At 49.1% G+C, this 14,851-nt stretch overlaps 1 protein-coding gene across 1 annotated transcript; it reads left to right on the top strand.

Annotated features, from left to right (window-relative positions):
* Positions 1–7,831: 7,831 nt before the first annotated feature.
* Noto (notochord homeobox) lies at positions 7,832–13,283 on the top strand. Its single transcript, XM_005071222.1, has 3 exons — positions 7,832–8,213; positions 10,478–10,692; positions 13,131–13,283. Exons 1-3 carry the CDS (start codon positions 7,832–7,834, stop codon positions 13,281–13,283), a joined length of 750 nt encoding a protein of 249 aa, XP_005071279.1.
* The last annotated feature ends 1,568 nt before the right edge of the window (positions 13,284–14,851 follow it).

Raw genomic sequence — 14,851 nt, 5'->3', positions numbered from 1 at the left:
AGCTAGCCTAGCATGCACCGAGACCCTGTGGCCTATGCCCTGGTGCAAAAAACAAAAATGAATAAATAATAATAATGATAATAATAAGCTATCCCTAACCTCTCTGCCTTTCATCCTCCCATAGACTCTGCCCCAGCTTGGCGGCTGCATTAGCAAGCTGTAGCTAGGTCTCTCATCTCCCACCATGAGACCGGTAGTTCCCAAGGCAGAAACGGCAACACATACATGCCCATAGCTCTTTGTACCCCTCATAAAACCCAACTCACAGAAGAGCTCAAACAAATACGTCTTTGTTAACTTTGGTCTAATTAAAAAGCATAGAACTTCACAGGGTCTTAAAAGCAGCATACATAAGAAGTTAGGGGACCCTTGGAAACTGCCTGAGTGCATGTGTGTCAACACACCGCAAGCACCTCATTTGCCCAGTATTCCAGGGAGTGAGGAACAAACAATCTTGTTTGCTCTTGGTCAGGTGCAGTATGGGAGGAGGGGCAGAGAAAGAGGAGCAGGTGTGGGCTGGAGCTGGGGAAGCCTAGGCAGGAGAAAAGGTGGGGGCTCCTCCAGGGGCTGTCAGGCCCTCTCCCTCTGCAGACTATGCTCCCCTTGAGGCCTGTGGTGTGGGCTGCGGACTGTAGGCCTTAGCTCCGTAGAGCGCCCAGGTTATCAGCAAGCATGTGGCCTGAGGACGGAGATGACTCCCCTTGGGGTTGGGGGGGTGGGGTGGGACCCTTGTAAAAGGGACAGTGAAGGAAACCGGAAGCAGGGAGCTGGGAGAAAGGCTGGCAAGGGAGTCTGTAACTATCTCCCCAATTCTCAGCTCCCAGCGGCTCTAAGGTCTCAGGGAGGGCGCCCCTCAGTCCCGTGAAAGAAACCTTCTCTGGACTTGAGGTAGTCAAGCAAAGCTGCAGTCATGCATAACGATGAGTTGCTGGTATCAGCTCACTTCCTGCCACACACCTCCTTACCCGTGCTCAGTGCATTCAGGGAGGGCAGAGAGCCCCTTATTGCAGAGAGGGTGGGGGAGGAATTGGGGTGTGAACAGTTGGATAGCCAAGTCTCCTTTAGTTACTGTGTTTGAAACAGATCAGAGTCTCCCTCTGTAGCCCATGTGAACCAGTGGCTAGGTTCAGCCTCCAGGGGGTTCAGGTTACAGGTGTGTGCTATTAACCTTTACAAATATATAAGTTTGGAGGCTGAGACATGGCTCAGAGGTCAAGAGCACCTGTTGCTTTTGCAGAGGACCAGTGTTTGGTTCCCAAAACCCACATGGCAACCTGCAACTCCAGTCCCAGAGGGTCTGATAACCTCCTCTGGCTTCTGTGAACACCTCACACATATGGTGTACAAACATACATATAGACAAAACGTCTATACAATGTATCAATAAATTGTGTGTACTTGTTTCTTTGGAGGCTGTCCTGGAACTAGCTAGCTCTTGTAGACCAGACTGGTCTCGAAATCACAGAGATCCACCTGCCCTCTACTTCCCGAGTGCTGGGATTAAAGGTGTGCACCACTATTTTCTTGTTTCTTGTTTTTGTTTGCTTTGTTGATTTTTGAGACAGGGTTTCCTATATAATCCAGAGTGTCCTGGAACTCAGTGTGCGCCACCACTGCCCTGTTTTTACTTTTTTAAAGTTGGCATTTTACACTTATTTGTATTCGTGCGTGTTTGTGTGCACACACACTCGCGTGTGCAGCAGTGCTCTGGTCATAGCACATGTGCAGAGGTCAGAGGACAATTTTCAGAAGTCAGTTCTCTCCTCCTACTCCGTAGGCATTGGGGTATTAAATTTAGGTTGACAGTCCTGGTGGCAAGCACTTTTACCCACTGAGCCATCTAGCCAGCCGTTTTTTATCTTTGAGGGGAGACTCCTGTTGCCCAGGTTGACCTTGATCTTGCTATGCAGTTGGGGATGACCTTAATCTTCTTGATTCTCTGATCTTCCTACTTTCAAGTCGCCATGCTAGGATTACAGGCCTGTGCCCCCATGTTCAGTTTTATGGGGTACTGGGGGTTGAACCCAGGGTTTTATACATGCTAGGCAAGCCCTCTAACTCCTTTCTCTCTCTCTGTCTCTCTGTCTCTGTCTCTCTCTCTCTCTCTGTCTCTCTGTCTCTCTCTCTCTCTCTCACACACACACACACAATAGATGGATGACGGAATGAAGGGACATATATATATATGTCCAAGGAAACCGAACTCCTGAATTCTGCCAACTTGAACCTGCTGTCATAAAAGTAGCTTCCCACTTTTATCTACAGAAGTCAGGGCCCTTTTGTAAAATGACCTGTAATAGCTAGATGTATCTTCACCACCACTGGATGCTTGTAGAAACAAGGTCCTGGAGAAGGCAGTTCGAGATACAGCCCCTGAGAAAGTGTGCCCCAGCCCAGATGATTGCACTAAACTGCCATTTTACATCTGCAGAAACATGAGAAGGTGAAAAGAGGTGGAACTCAGGTGTGAGAGAGAGAGAGAGAGAGACAGAGACAGAGACAGAGACAGAGAGAGACAGAGAGAGAAGGAGAGAGAGGGAGAGAAAGAGGCAGGGAGGGAGGGAGGGAGGGAAGGAGGGAGGGAGGGAGGGAGGGAGGGAGGGAGGGAGGGAGGGAGGGAGGGAGGGAGGGAGGGAGGGAGAGAGAGAGCAAAGTTGGGGTGGAGGGAGAAAGTGCTTGCAGAATCCAGAAAGTACACCAGATCCCCAGATCCCCTGGAGCTGAACAGCTCAGTGCAGGTGCTGGGAATTGAACTCTGGTACTATGCAAGAGCAATATGTGCTAAACTACTGAGTCATCTCCCCAAACTTTGGCTTTTGCTCTTTTGAGAAAGGGTCTCATGTTGGCCAGCCAGCCTCAAACTCCTATGTAGCCAGGGATGACCTTGAACTGTTGGTGTACCTGCCTCTCCCTCCCACTATGCTGAGGTTGCAGGCACACACCACTGTGCCCAGTTTTATGAGCTACTGAGTGTTGAACCTGGGGCTTCATACAGACTAGTCAGGCACTCCGCCAACTGAGCCACATCCCTAGACCTTCACTTTCTTGCTGGGCTGCTCAGAATGCAGGGTAGGTATCCTGGTTAGTTTTTACTGTCAACCTGATACAAACTAGGGTCACCTGGGAAGACAGAACCTCAGTTGAGGGATTGCCTCCATCAGATTATCCTTTGGGCATGTCTGTAGGGGATTTTCTTGATTGTTAATTGATACAGGAGGCTCTAACCCACTGTGGGAGGTACCATTCCCAGCAAGGTGTAGGCTGTGTGTCCTTCCTCATGGTTTCTGCTTCAGTTCCTGCCCTGACTTCCCTCAGTGATGGACTGTAACTTCCTCCCCATTTGCTTTGGCTGTGGCATCAGGTGTATGCTCAAGAGGGAGCAAGATTCCTTCTACCTGTGCTTGGCTAAGCAGAGGAGCACATTTGTGTCCCAGATAGCCAGGGACCATGGGGTGACACGGGACAAGCTGCAACCTGTTGGTGCAGTTTTAGTGCTAGGCATTGATTTGGGAAGCTAGAATGCCAGGAGAGATTAAGAAATGGGACTCTCAGGGCTCCGTTATTACAGCCCAGTGCTCACCACACAGTTCTAAAGCAATGCATGATTTACTTCCCTCAAGCCCCACCTCAAAGCCAAGGTAGCCACTATTATTATTCTCCACTTTGCGGACGGTAAATACAAATGGTGGTAACTTGCAATTTATGCAGTGGCACAGCCAGGAAGTACTGATAAACCTGGAAAGCTGGGACACAAATGCCTGCCCCGCACATCCATAATGCATATTGAGGAAAGGCTCTTTCTTCCTCAAACTCACAGTGATCCGCCTGCCTCTGCCTCCCTAAGGCGGGGACTAAAGGCGTGGCCCCCATGCCCAGCCCAAACATCAGCTCTTGAGCTGATAGTCTCAGTCTCAGGAAAAGGTAACTAAATACTGTGGCACACAGAAGTAAGCAAAACAAAGTAAGCAGAGTTTATTAAGGGAAATTAAGGAAAATGAGAAAGTAAGTGGGAAGAGGGAGGATGGGAGACACTCCTAAGATTAGGAGGGGTTCTAAGAGAGGAGAAAACTCCAGAGCCATTGTGTAGGGGCTTTAATATGGCCGCCTGCAGACACTGGCTAAACGCTGAGGTGATTTCTACAGAGACTGGTTAATTCTCTACTTACCACAGGCCAAGCCAGCGAGAGTCCACACGCCCTCCGCATGTTCCCGGGCTCACCAGACAGACAACTGGGAGCTGTTCATGTACTGCTTGTTCAACTTGGGGTGGTCCACATGTTGAAGCTCCTCCGTCCATCTGTGATTTGTATCTGCTGACCTTGGCTCCTCTGCTGGCCACTAGATCTGGGGGACCCTTGCAGGTGTTGCTAGTCTCTGACCTTGGCTAGTGTCTTGCTGGCCTGATGTTACCTAAACTATGAATGGTGTCTTTGTTCCTACCTTTTACCATGGGCCACTTCTCTTCACTGCCCACAGAGAGCTAACCCCAGCCCACTTCCCTTCTTTTTCCTTCTCTCTTCCTCCCATCCCTCCATCCCTTCCCCCTTCTCTATTTTAAAACTATCTACAGGGCGTTGGTGGCACAAGACTTTAATCCCAGCACTTGGGAGGCAGAGGCCACTGGATCTCTGTGAGTTCAAGGCCAGCCTGGTCTGCAGTATGAGTGCTAGGACAGGCTTGAAAGCTACATAGAGAAACCCTATCTTGAAAAAAAGTGTGCGTGTGTGTGCACCTGTGTATATGAGTGCCATGGTACATGCATAGTGGGGTGTAACATGTAGTCTTCCCGCCAGCTGCTTTAGCTCCCAAATAACACAGAAGACACTATATTAATTATGAAGCTGTTGGCCGTTTACTTGCTTTGTTTCTTTTTTTTTTTTTTTTTTGGTTTTACGAGACAGGGTTTCTCTGTATTGTTTTGGAGGCTGTCGGTCCAGCCAGGCCTCGAACTCACAGAGATCCACCTGTCTCTGCCAACCGAGTGCTGGAATTAAAGGTGTGCGCCACCACTGCCCGGCTTGCTTTGTTTCTTATTGGCTAGTTCTGACTTAATTATTTTTTTATTTTTTAATCTTTTTTTTTTAAAGATTTATTTACTACATATACAGTGTTCTGTCTACACACCAGAAGAGGGCACCAGATTGAATGGTAGATGGTTGTGAGCCACCATGTGGTTGCTGGGAATTGAACTCAGGACCTCTGGAAGAGCAGTCAGTGCTCTTAACCTCTGAGCCATCTCTCCAGCTCCCTGACTTAATTATTAACCCATAATTACTAATATATATTTTTATAAGGTCTTATCTTACCAAGGACTCAGCCTCATGCATCCTCTCCCTGGGTTCACATGGGGACAACTCTCTACTTTTTTTTTGTTTGTTTGTTTGTTCTAGAGACTGGGTTTCTCTGCATTGTTTTGGAGGCTGTCCTGGAACTGGATCTGTAGACCAGGCTGGCCCCAAACTCACAGAGATCCGCCTGCCTCTGCCTCCTGAGTGCTGGGATTTAAGGCGTGCATCACCAATGCTCGGCTTGACTCTACTCTTGACTACATTTCCCAGACTCCTCTGTGACTCCTAGTCTCACCTATCTTGTTTCCCTATTGGTCAACAGTGCTTTATTTATCAACATATACACAGAAGGACTTCCCCCCATCAGTGGGGCACAGAGAACAAAGTTGGTATCTGTCCTCCCCTTCTGCCTTGTCTGAAACAAGGTCTCTCAGTCTCATCTCCCTCTCTCTCCCTCTCTCCTAGGCTAGCTGGCCCCGGAGCTTCTGGGGACTTTAGCCTCTTGGACTCCTATCTTCCCACTGGAGCTCTGAGGATAACAGACACTTGCTGGTACATCTGATTTTGTGTGGTTCTGAAAACTTGAACACGGGCTCTCCATGCTTGCTTGGCAAGCACTTTACCTACCTACCCTGGGCATGTGTCTAATTCTTTTAAAAAGAGAGACTCTCGCATGTAGACCCAGTTAGCATGGAATTCACTGTACAGACCAGGCTGGTTTCAAATTCAGAGATTCACCTGCTTCTGCCTCCTGAGTACTGGGATTAAATGTGATCCACCAAGTGGGTATTGGGACTCCAATCCAAGTCCACTGCAAGAGCAACAAGAACTTTTTAATCTCTGAACCATCTCTCCAGTCCTCTGTGTGTGTGTGTGTTTTTAAGATTTATTTATTTATCTTATTTATATGAGTGCTCTATCTGCATGCACACCAGAAGAGGGCACCAGATCTCACTACAGATGGTTGTGAGTCACCATGTGGGTGCTGGGAATTGAACTCAGAACCTGTGGAAGAGCAGTCAGTGCTTTTAACCTCTGAGCCATCTCTCCAGCCCCCCGTTTGTGTTTTTGAGACAATGTCTCATGTAGCCCAGGCTGGCCTCAGACTCACTGTGTGACCTCCTGGTCCTGTTGTCCCTACCTTCCAAGTGCTGAGGTCACTGGAGAATGTCACCATGCCCCCCTGCTTGCTTGCCCTTCTTGTTCTGTTGGAGTTTTGCTTTGTAGAGCAGACTTGGCCTTGAACTTTTATATCTTCCTTCTTCAGCATCTCAAATGCCAGCGTGCCCAACAGGGATAGACCTTTCTAGCAAGAGCCTGTGTTGAGGGTAAGGACATTCCTGAAAAGATCTAAAAGAAACAGGCAGCAGCCTAGGAAGTTTATCTTTCACTCTGTGTTTGTGGATAAAATGTTTACATATTCATTCATTCATTCATTCATTCATTCATTGTGAGACAGGGCTTCTCTGCAACAGCCCTGACTGTCCTGGAGCTCATTCTGTAGACCAGTCTCGAACTCACAGAGATCTGCCTACCTCTGCCTCTACTTACAGGGTGCTGGGATTAAAGGTGTGCGCCACCACCATCTGGCTATGTTTACACATTTTAAAAGTCCAGTCCTTGTGTGAATCTAACCAGGGCTTCTGCTTTGTGGAAGGCTCTCCCAGGAGCTCAATGACAGAGTGATTGCCTTAGCAAGGGTTAGTTATATAACCAGTTGCACTAAGCAGTGCCCCCAAATTATTTGGTAAGAGTGAAGATTAGGAAAACAAGACAGCAGGCACTGCCCCCTCCTCCTGAGATCACTGTTCCCCACACCAACAGACAGCAAAACCAGGGCCAGAGAACCTACATCCAGGATCACAGAGAGCCACAGGGAAGCCAAGCTTGGTGGAACATGCCAGTAGTCCCGGTATTTGGGAGGTTGAGGCAGGATTGCCATGATTCTGTCATCATTCATGATTTGGAGGCCAGTCTGGACTACAGATTGAGAAGGGTGGGGATGGGGGGCATGGCAGAGCACGCCTTTAATCCCAGCATTCACAAGGCAGAAGCAGGTGGATCACTGTGAGTCCAAGGCCAGCCTAATCTACATAGCCTGTTCTAGGATAACCAGAGGTACACAAAAAGACCTTCTAGAATAAAAGAGGGAGAGGGAGGAGGAGGGCACCATAGCTAGCTGTAGTAAGCTCTCAAGGTCCTTCCCCCAAAGCACCAGGGCGGAGGAAGTCCCCTTTCCGCTTCCTATTATTCCCCACCCCACCCCCCCGCCCCCGCCCACCTGCCTTGGTGGGATGCAACCTGCAGCTTCTGCGGGACTTTAGAGGCTTGGCGTCACTCTAGAAGATCAAGTCTGGCCTTCGCCCCGCCTCCTCACACCCGCTAAGTTTAAGAGCCCTTGGGAACAGCTGGTCCTCAGGATCCTGATTCACAAGTCTCCCCTTCCTTTAGTAGGGTGGTCTCTCTCGCTCCTATTGAGCTACTTACACAATCCAGGAGATCCTCCGGCTCTTCTCCAGTCTAGGTCCGTTCAGGGTCGCGCCATGTCCGGTCCAGAGCCCCAGCAGCTTGCTCCCTCAGACGCTCAGATTCAGCCCGGGCGTTTGGGCCCCTGTCCTGTGGCTGTGTCCCCAGTGCCACCCCGCCGCCTAGCTCAGGGACGCCTGGAGTCCTCCTTTTCTATCGAGGCCATCCTGGCGAGACCCGAGACCCCTGGGAGAACTGCCACCCCTCTGCCGCTCTCTACCTGCATCAGTCTGAACCTGGACTCCGTGTCCCAGCACTCAGTCCTGCCCTGGGTGTGCTACGCATCGACTTGGCTGCCCACCTACCTGAGCCTGGGCATCTACCCGCTGTGCACCATGCCCTGCGTGCAGGGATTGAATGTGGCTCACCTCTTCTGCCAGCGGGGCCTCAGCCTCACAGGTACCGGGATGGAGCTCAGAAGCGGTAGCAGATGGCATCAAAGGGAAAAATCCTAGAGTTAGCTAGGAGCAATGAATGGTATATGGTACATGCCTGTAATCACAGCTGCTGGGAGTTCATAGCTGTAACAACCATGTCAAGTCCAGAAGACAGCTTTTCACACTTCTCTTCCAAGTCCTCTGGCTCGTGTGTGTGTGTGTGTGTGTGTGTGTGTGTGTGTGTGTGTGTGTGTTCATATACATGCTGTTGAGTGCACATGGATGTCAGAGGTCAATATCAGGTGTCCTTAATATTCCACCTTATTAATTATTATTGTTATTAATTTATTTTTTACATTCCATTCCAGTTCCCCCTCCCTCCTCTCCTCCTGCTCCCCCCACTCTCTCCCACCCATCTGCTCCACGGAGAGAGTAAGGCCTCCCCTAGGATGTCTACTAAGTCTGCCCCATTGTCTAGTTGAGGCAGGACCAGGGCACCTCTGGACCCCCACACCCCTGTGTCTAGGCTGGGCAAGGTATCTCTCCATATAGAATGGGCTCCATTAAGTCAGTTTGTGCATGAGTGTTAGGTCTTGGTCCCACTGCCAATGGCCTCATATATTGTCCCAGTCACACCATTGTCGCCTATATTAAGGAAGTCTAGTTTAGTCTTACGCAGGTTCCCTCTTTGTCAGACCTGAGTCAGTGATCTCTCACTAGCTCAGGTCAGCTGACTCTGTGGGTTTCCCCATCATGGTCTTGACTCCTTTGTTCATGTTATCAATCCTCCCTCACTTCGATTGCACTCCAGGAGCTTGGCCAATTGATTAGTTGTGGATCCACCTTACGTTTTAAAAGATTTTTTTCTGTTTTTCTCTTTTTGTTTTGCCTTCCTTCCCTTGCCTACCAAAGATGTTTTTACTTTTATTTATGTGTATGTGTGAATGTATGCCATGTGTGTACACCTGAGGTGGCCAGAAGAAAACACTGGATTCCCTGGAACTAGTTACAAACAAGTACAAGTGGCTGTAAGCCACTGGACATGGGTGCTGGGAACCACACCTGAGTCCTGGAAGAGCAGCAATTGCTTGTAATTACCAAGCCATCTCTCTTTTTTTTTTTTCCTTTTGTTGTTTTTGAGATGGGGTTTCTCTGTGGCTTTGGAGGCTCCTTTTTTTTTTTTAAATTAGAAACAAGCTTGCTTCACATGTCACTCCCAGCTCTTGCTCCCTCCCCTCCTCCCCCGCCTCCCCACCAGTTCCCCCAGTCCCCCTCCCAATCCCCACTCCGATCCCCAGGGAGGGTGAGGCCCTCCATGGAGGATCTCCAGGGCAGGGCCTCCCACAAGATTCCCGGCTGAGAGAGCACCCCTCATTGTGGAATGGGCACCCAAAGTCCATTTGTATGTCAGGGATAAATACTGATCTACTATCCAAGACCCCATAGATTGCCTAGGCCTCCTCACTGACCACATTCAGGGGGTCTGGATCAGTCCCATGCTGGCCTCCCAGCCATCAGTCTGGGTTCCAAGAGCTCCCACTTGTTTAGGTCAACTGTTTCTGTGGGTTAAACCAGCCCAGTCTTGACCCCTTTGCTCATCACTCCTCCCTCTCTGTTGCTGGGTTCCAGGAGTTCAGTTCAGTGTTTAGCTGTGGGTATCTGCCTCTGCTTCCATCAGTCACTGGATGAAGGTTCTGTTTCCCAGACTCTCTGGCAGTGGGATTGTAGGCTGGCACTCACCCTATCCATGTCTAAAATCCATATATGAGTGAGTAGATACCATGTTTGTCTTTTTGTGACTGGGTTACCTCACTCAGGATGGTTTCTTCTAGTGCTGTCCATTTGCCTGCAAATTTCAAGATTCCATTGGTTTTTTCTTCCCCCAAGTCATCTCTTTAGTCCTATTCCATCTTAATTTTCAGATAGGACCTCTCACTTAATCTGAGGCTCTCCAGTTGGCTAGACTGCCTGGCCAAAAAGCTCTCCAAGCACCCTCCTGTCTCCACAAGCTCAACACTGCTTTTTTCTTTGTGCTGGGGATGAGAATACAGGTTCTCAGTCTTGTGCCATTTACTGACTTACTGACTGAGTCATCTGCCCTGCTCTTTGGGAGTTATTTCTATATAGCCTCTTCCCACTGTCCTGTGTTACCTGGCCAAGGAGAGGGGAGAGATTTGGAGCCTGTGGGTTTTCTTTCTCCTCCACAGTGTGTGTGTGGGGGGGTGGGGGTGTGTGGTGGGGGTTGGGGCAGGTGGCTGCTGGCTGACTTCCCCTGCTGTTCTTTAGGCTCAGAGCTGCCTTACTGTCCAGACCTCTGGAGCCCTCTGGACTGGGCACCTACCATGAACCTTCAGGACACAGAGAGACACCAAAAAAGGGTCCCCAGGATGTTTAACCTGCAGCAGCTGGGAGAGTTGGAGAGAGCATTTGCAGAGCAGCACAACCTGGTGGGGAAGAAGAGAGCCCAGCTGGCTGCCAGGCTGCACTTGACAGAGAACCAGGTGTGAACAGGGACCCGGGACTCAGGCTGTGTGGGGACTGTCACCACCTCTAATAGGCTCCTAGTAAGGGATGGGAGGAAGACATGGCCTTTTTTTCCTCTGGACTAGGATGCTGGGAAGACAGGCCCTAGTTGTTTAGATATTCTCTTTGTCATATAATATTTCTATTTGGAGTCACATTGTAAACGTAATGCTACTCTTGTATTTGCTCCTTTTTATTTTGTGTGTTTTGCATATGTGTGTGCATGCTTTTGCGTGTGTGCAGGCACACGTGTGTGCCATTATGTGTACATGTGGAGGAGGCCTGAGGTTGACGTCAGGAATCATTCTCAGTTGCTCTGCCACTTTGTTCACTGAGGCAGAATCTCTCTATCAAACCCAGGGCTGGTATTTTATAGCTGGCCTCATTGGGCCAACTTGCTCTAGGGAATCCTGTTTCTGCTTGCTGAAGCTAGAGTTACAGGTGGGCCACTTGGCATTTATGTGACTTTCTGGTGATCTGAACTCTGATCTTCTCTCTCTCTCTCTCTCTCTCTCTCTCTCTCTCTCTCTCTCTCTCTCTCTCTCTGTGTGTGTGTGTGTGTGTGTCTGTCTGTCTGTCTATCTTGAAACAGGTTCTCATGTATCCCAGGCTGGTCTGGAACTTGCTACATAGCCAAAGATAATCCCGGACTTCTAATCCTCCTGCCTCACCTCCCAAATGCTAAGGTGACATGTGTTCGCCATGGTGCTGAGTGTCAAACCCAGAGGTTTGTGTGCTGGGCCAGTGTTCTGCTAACTGGTCAAATCCCAGCCCTCTGTTTTCTCTTGAAGTCATCCCAACATGATGATTTTTCCTCTGTTTCATCAAAACATTCAAGTTGTCAAAGCCAACAAGCAAGCTCCTCCCCTCAACTGACCCCTGAGCCCTCAGTATGATTATTTACACCTCCCCCACTTCGACACATTCTCCTCTTGACTCCATCTTCTCTAGTCATTCATGTCTCCTGTCTAGGCTACTCTTTCCTTTGGGACTTCATGCCATCTAGTCTCATCTATAACCATTGTTTAAAATACCATTTCTAAGCCGATGACTCAAATTTATATTCCCAGTCCGACCTTCTCTGCTAGGAATTGAACCGCATCCTGTGGCAAGTTCTCTGTAGCTTTGGGAGGCTGTCCTGGAACTCATTCAGTAGACCAGGTTGGCCTTGGACTCACAGAGATCCGCCTGCCTCTGCCTGGGATTAAAGGCATATGCCACCACCGCCTGGCTCCTGACTACCTTCTTAAAATCTCCACTTAGAGCCTCTAGGAAGGCATTGCAAATTAGAAACCTCAAATCTTAGTTGTTTTTCTTCCGTAAATCTGTTCCTTTCCACATTCATGATCAAACCACCCAGCCAGTTACTTGAAAATGAAATTATTCTAGATTGCTCTTCCTCCTCCCGCTTCTAACCCTCAGCAAGCCTTGTCCCTCTACCTCTAAACTGTAGATGGAATTACGTCCCTTTCCCACTGTCCAACTTTATAGCCCTACACATCCCTAGCTCCCCTGGGTTACTGCTGTGACCTCCTAGCTGTCTCTTCTTGCCTTTGCCGTCATCCAGCTCCCACATATCAGCCAGCCGTGCAGTTAGTTCACTTCAAGACAATGTCACACCCCATTTACAAGCCTCAAAAGGGACTCTCCCTCTCTATGTCTTCAAGGTCCCAGGTATCCTGGCTCTTCTGACCTCTCACTTCTCTGCCCAGTCTTGTAGCCGTGCCCTCCTTTCTGGTCCTCACCTTGACTTTGATGTCAACTGAGTCGTTCCATAGGCTCTACCCAATTTGTTTCTCTCTGTCTCTACCAGGATGGACCTTATCCTCAAAGAGATCACCCAGCCCAAGTCTCTGTTTGTGCCTCCACTTACATCTCCTATTTTCTAATACTTACATATTTACATTGGGTCTTCTTCCACTAGATGGTGAGATCCAGAAAACAGACACCACACCTGTCTTGCTCACCACTGTCACTGTCACCTAGTACAGCACAGCACACTGTAGTCGTAAGTACTCACTGGGGGCTAGAACATAGCTCAGTTGGTAGAGTGCTTCCCTCACGTGCACAAAGTCCTGGATTCAGTTTCCGTTACCACATTTAATGGACCTAGTGGCACACACCTGTAATCCCAGCACTTGGGAAGTAGAAGCAGGGGTACCAGGAGTTCAAGATCATCCTGCGCTACATAGTGAATTTGAGGCTAGCCTGGGTGATATATCCTATCTCAAAACAACAAAGGTACACACCAGGATGAATGGATGGTGATAAGAATAGCATTTTGGAAGAGAGGCTTAGCTTGTCAGGAAGAACAAATTTATCCAGGTAGCAAAAGGTAGGCACCTCTGGAAATGAGTGAAGGGTAAAGGGACCTGCTGACCAAATTCTGATGCTTGTCCACTGCCCCCAATTACAGGTGAAGATCTGGTTCCAAAATCGCAGGGTGAAGTATCGGAAGCAGCAAAAACTGAAATCACCTTCCTCCTCTGCCATGCAAGAACCCTCCAGCAGCTCAGATGGCAACATCCAGGGTGAAGATGCTGAGTCAGGAGTGGCAGTTAAGGACTGACCCAAAGGCATGCTGTGTGGGATAGTTCTTCCTGGGACACCCGCTGGACCTCCTAGTTCCACATCTCAACGAAGAGCTTCCTTACACCAAATGTACTTGAACAATCAAACAGGAGATTCCCGGGGAGCAGACTAATGGAATGATCTAGGTCCTTGGCTAGGTTTTTCTTCCTGTGGATAGCAGGAATATTGACAACTCATACATTTCTCCTGGGGAAAGCCCCTGCAGAGTGCAAGCCTGGTGGTCAGGATGTAGAGCTGGTGACATTTAGGTCCTCTCACCTAGGGAGTGGAAGCATCTGCCCCAGGTCTCAGGATGGAGTCATCAACTCTTTTCTGGCCTGTCTGTGGAGAAGCGGTCTCCTTAATGATCAGTGGGTGTGGCAGACTCTCCCTGGAGTCTGGAGGGAAGCATATTGCTTAGCCCACTTGGCACAAAGTTTCCCACATTTCAACCCTGCTCCTCTTCATCTCCATCCAACTCTGTATCTGAGGATGACTTTGACTTCCTGACCCTCTTATCTTTACTTCCCACATGCTGGGATAACAGCTTTTTTTTTTTTTCACAGATTCTCATTATGTGACATAGACTGACCTCACATTCATAGAAATTCTCCTACCTCAGCCTCTCAGTACTAAGATAACAGATGAAAGAACCATGCTTTTGCCCAGCGTTTTCTTGTTTTGTGTGTCACCAGTTTCAGTACAGACTCGGGTTTATGGTAATTGTTTCCTTTGGAGAAATACTCTACTCCCCCCCCCCCGACATCTTTTTCTCCCAGGTGTCCACCCTTCTCCCTCCCTAGCTTCTTTTCACCCAGCATTGACAATGTGGTTCCTCCCTGAATGACCTTCTCACCCTGCTCGCCAGGAAGCCTGCTGAGAGCTTATCTTTGTGAAGTCGGCCTCCAACACTTAAGAGCAGATTTCTACAGTGCAGACTGTTCACCCGCAGTTCCTGGGCTGAGGGGATGGAGTGAGAGGCCTGGTCTTCCTCTATGAGGCTGTCCTTGGGGCCCGGTTTTCTGGGGAAAGAGGGAGGAAGGTGGGCGGTGGGAGCTGAGCACACAGACAGTGGACTTTAGCCAGAAGTGCGGTGTATGCCTTTAATTCCAACATTTGGGAGGCAAAGGCGGGTGGATCTCAAGGCTAGACTGGTCTACAGAGTGAGTTCCAGGACAGGCACGACAACACAGAGAAACCCTGTCATAAAAAAATAAAAAATAACCAGTGGACTTGTAGACATCAAATGGTAGGCTAGAGGGAATTGAGAGCCTTGCCTCAAGAAGCCATCCTCTGGAACTGGGCAGGGTAGTGCAGACCTGTAGCCTTCCCACTAGGAGGCTAAGCCAGAAGGATGGTGGACTTGAAGTCAGCCAGACCTACCATAGTGAGTTTGAGTCCAGCCTAAACAGTGAAACCCTGGTCCATCAAAAACGAGGGCTGGTAGAGGCTCAACAGGTAAAGGCTCTTGCTGCCAAGCCTGAAGATCTGAGTTTGATCTCTGGAACCTACATGATAGAAGAGAACCGTCTCCCTCCAACACACATATCCACACACATACACACA

This window comes from Mesocricetus auratus, unplaced genomic scaffold (assembly GCF_017639785.1).
Source record: "Mesocricetus auratus isolate SY011 unplaced genomic scaffold, BCM_Maur_2.0 Super-Scaffold_100676, whole genome shotgun sequence".
Taxonomy (NCBI): Eukaryota; Metazoa; Chordata; class Mammalia; order Rodentia; family Cricetidae; genus Mesocricetus; species Mesocricetus auratus.
This window is presented reverse-complemented; position numbering and strand designations above follow the sequence as displayed.

Excerpts from the sequence above, each read along its gene's own strand:
- Noto (XM_005071222.1), top strand. The coding sequence starts at position 7,832 with ATGTCCGGTCCAGAGCCCCAGCAGCTTGCTCCCTCAGACGCTCAGATT. Across the intron at positions 8,214-10,477 it reads GCGGGGCCTCAGCCTCACAG|GCTCAGAGCTGCCTTACTGT; the intron begins GTACCGGGATGG and ends GCTGTTCTTTAG. Across the intron at positions 10,693-13,130 it reads TGCACTTGACAGAGAACCAG|GTGAAGATCTGGTTCCAAAA; the intron begins GTGTGAACAGGG and ends CCCCAATTACAG.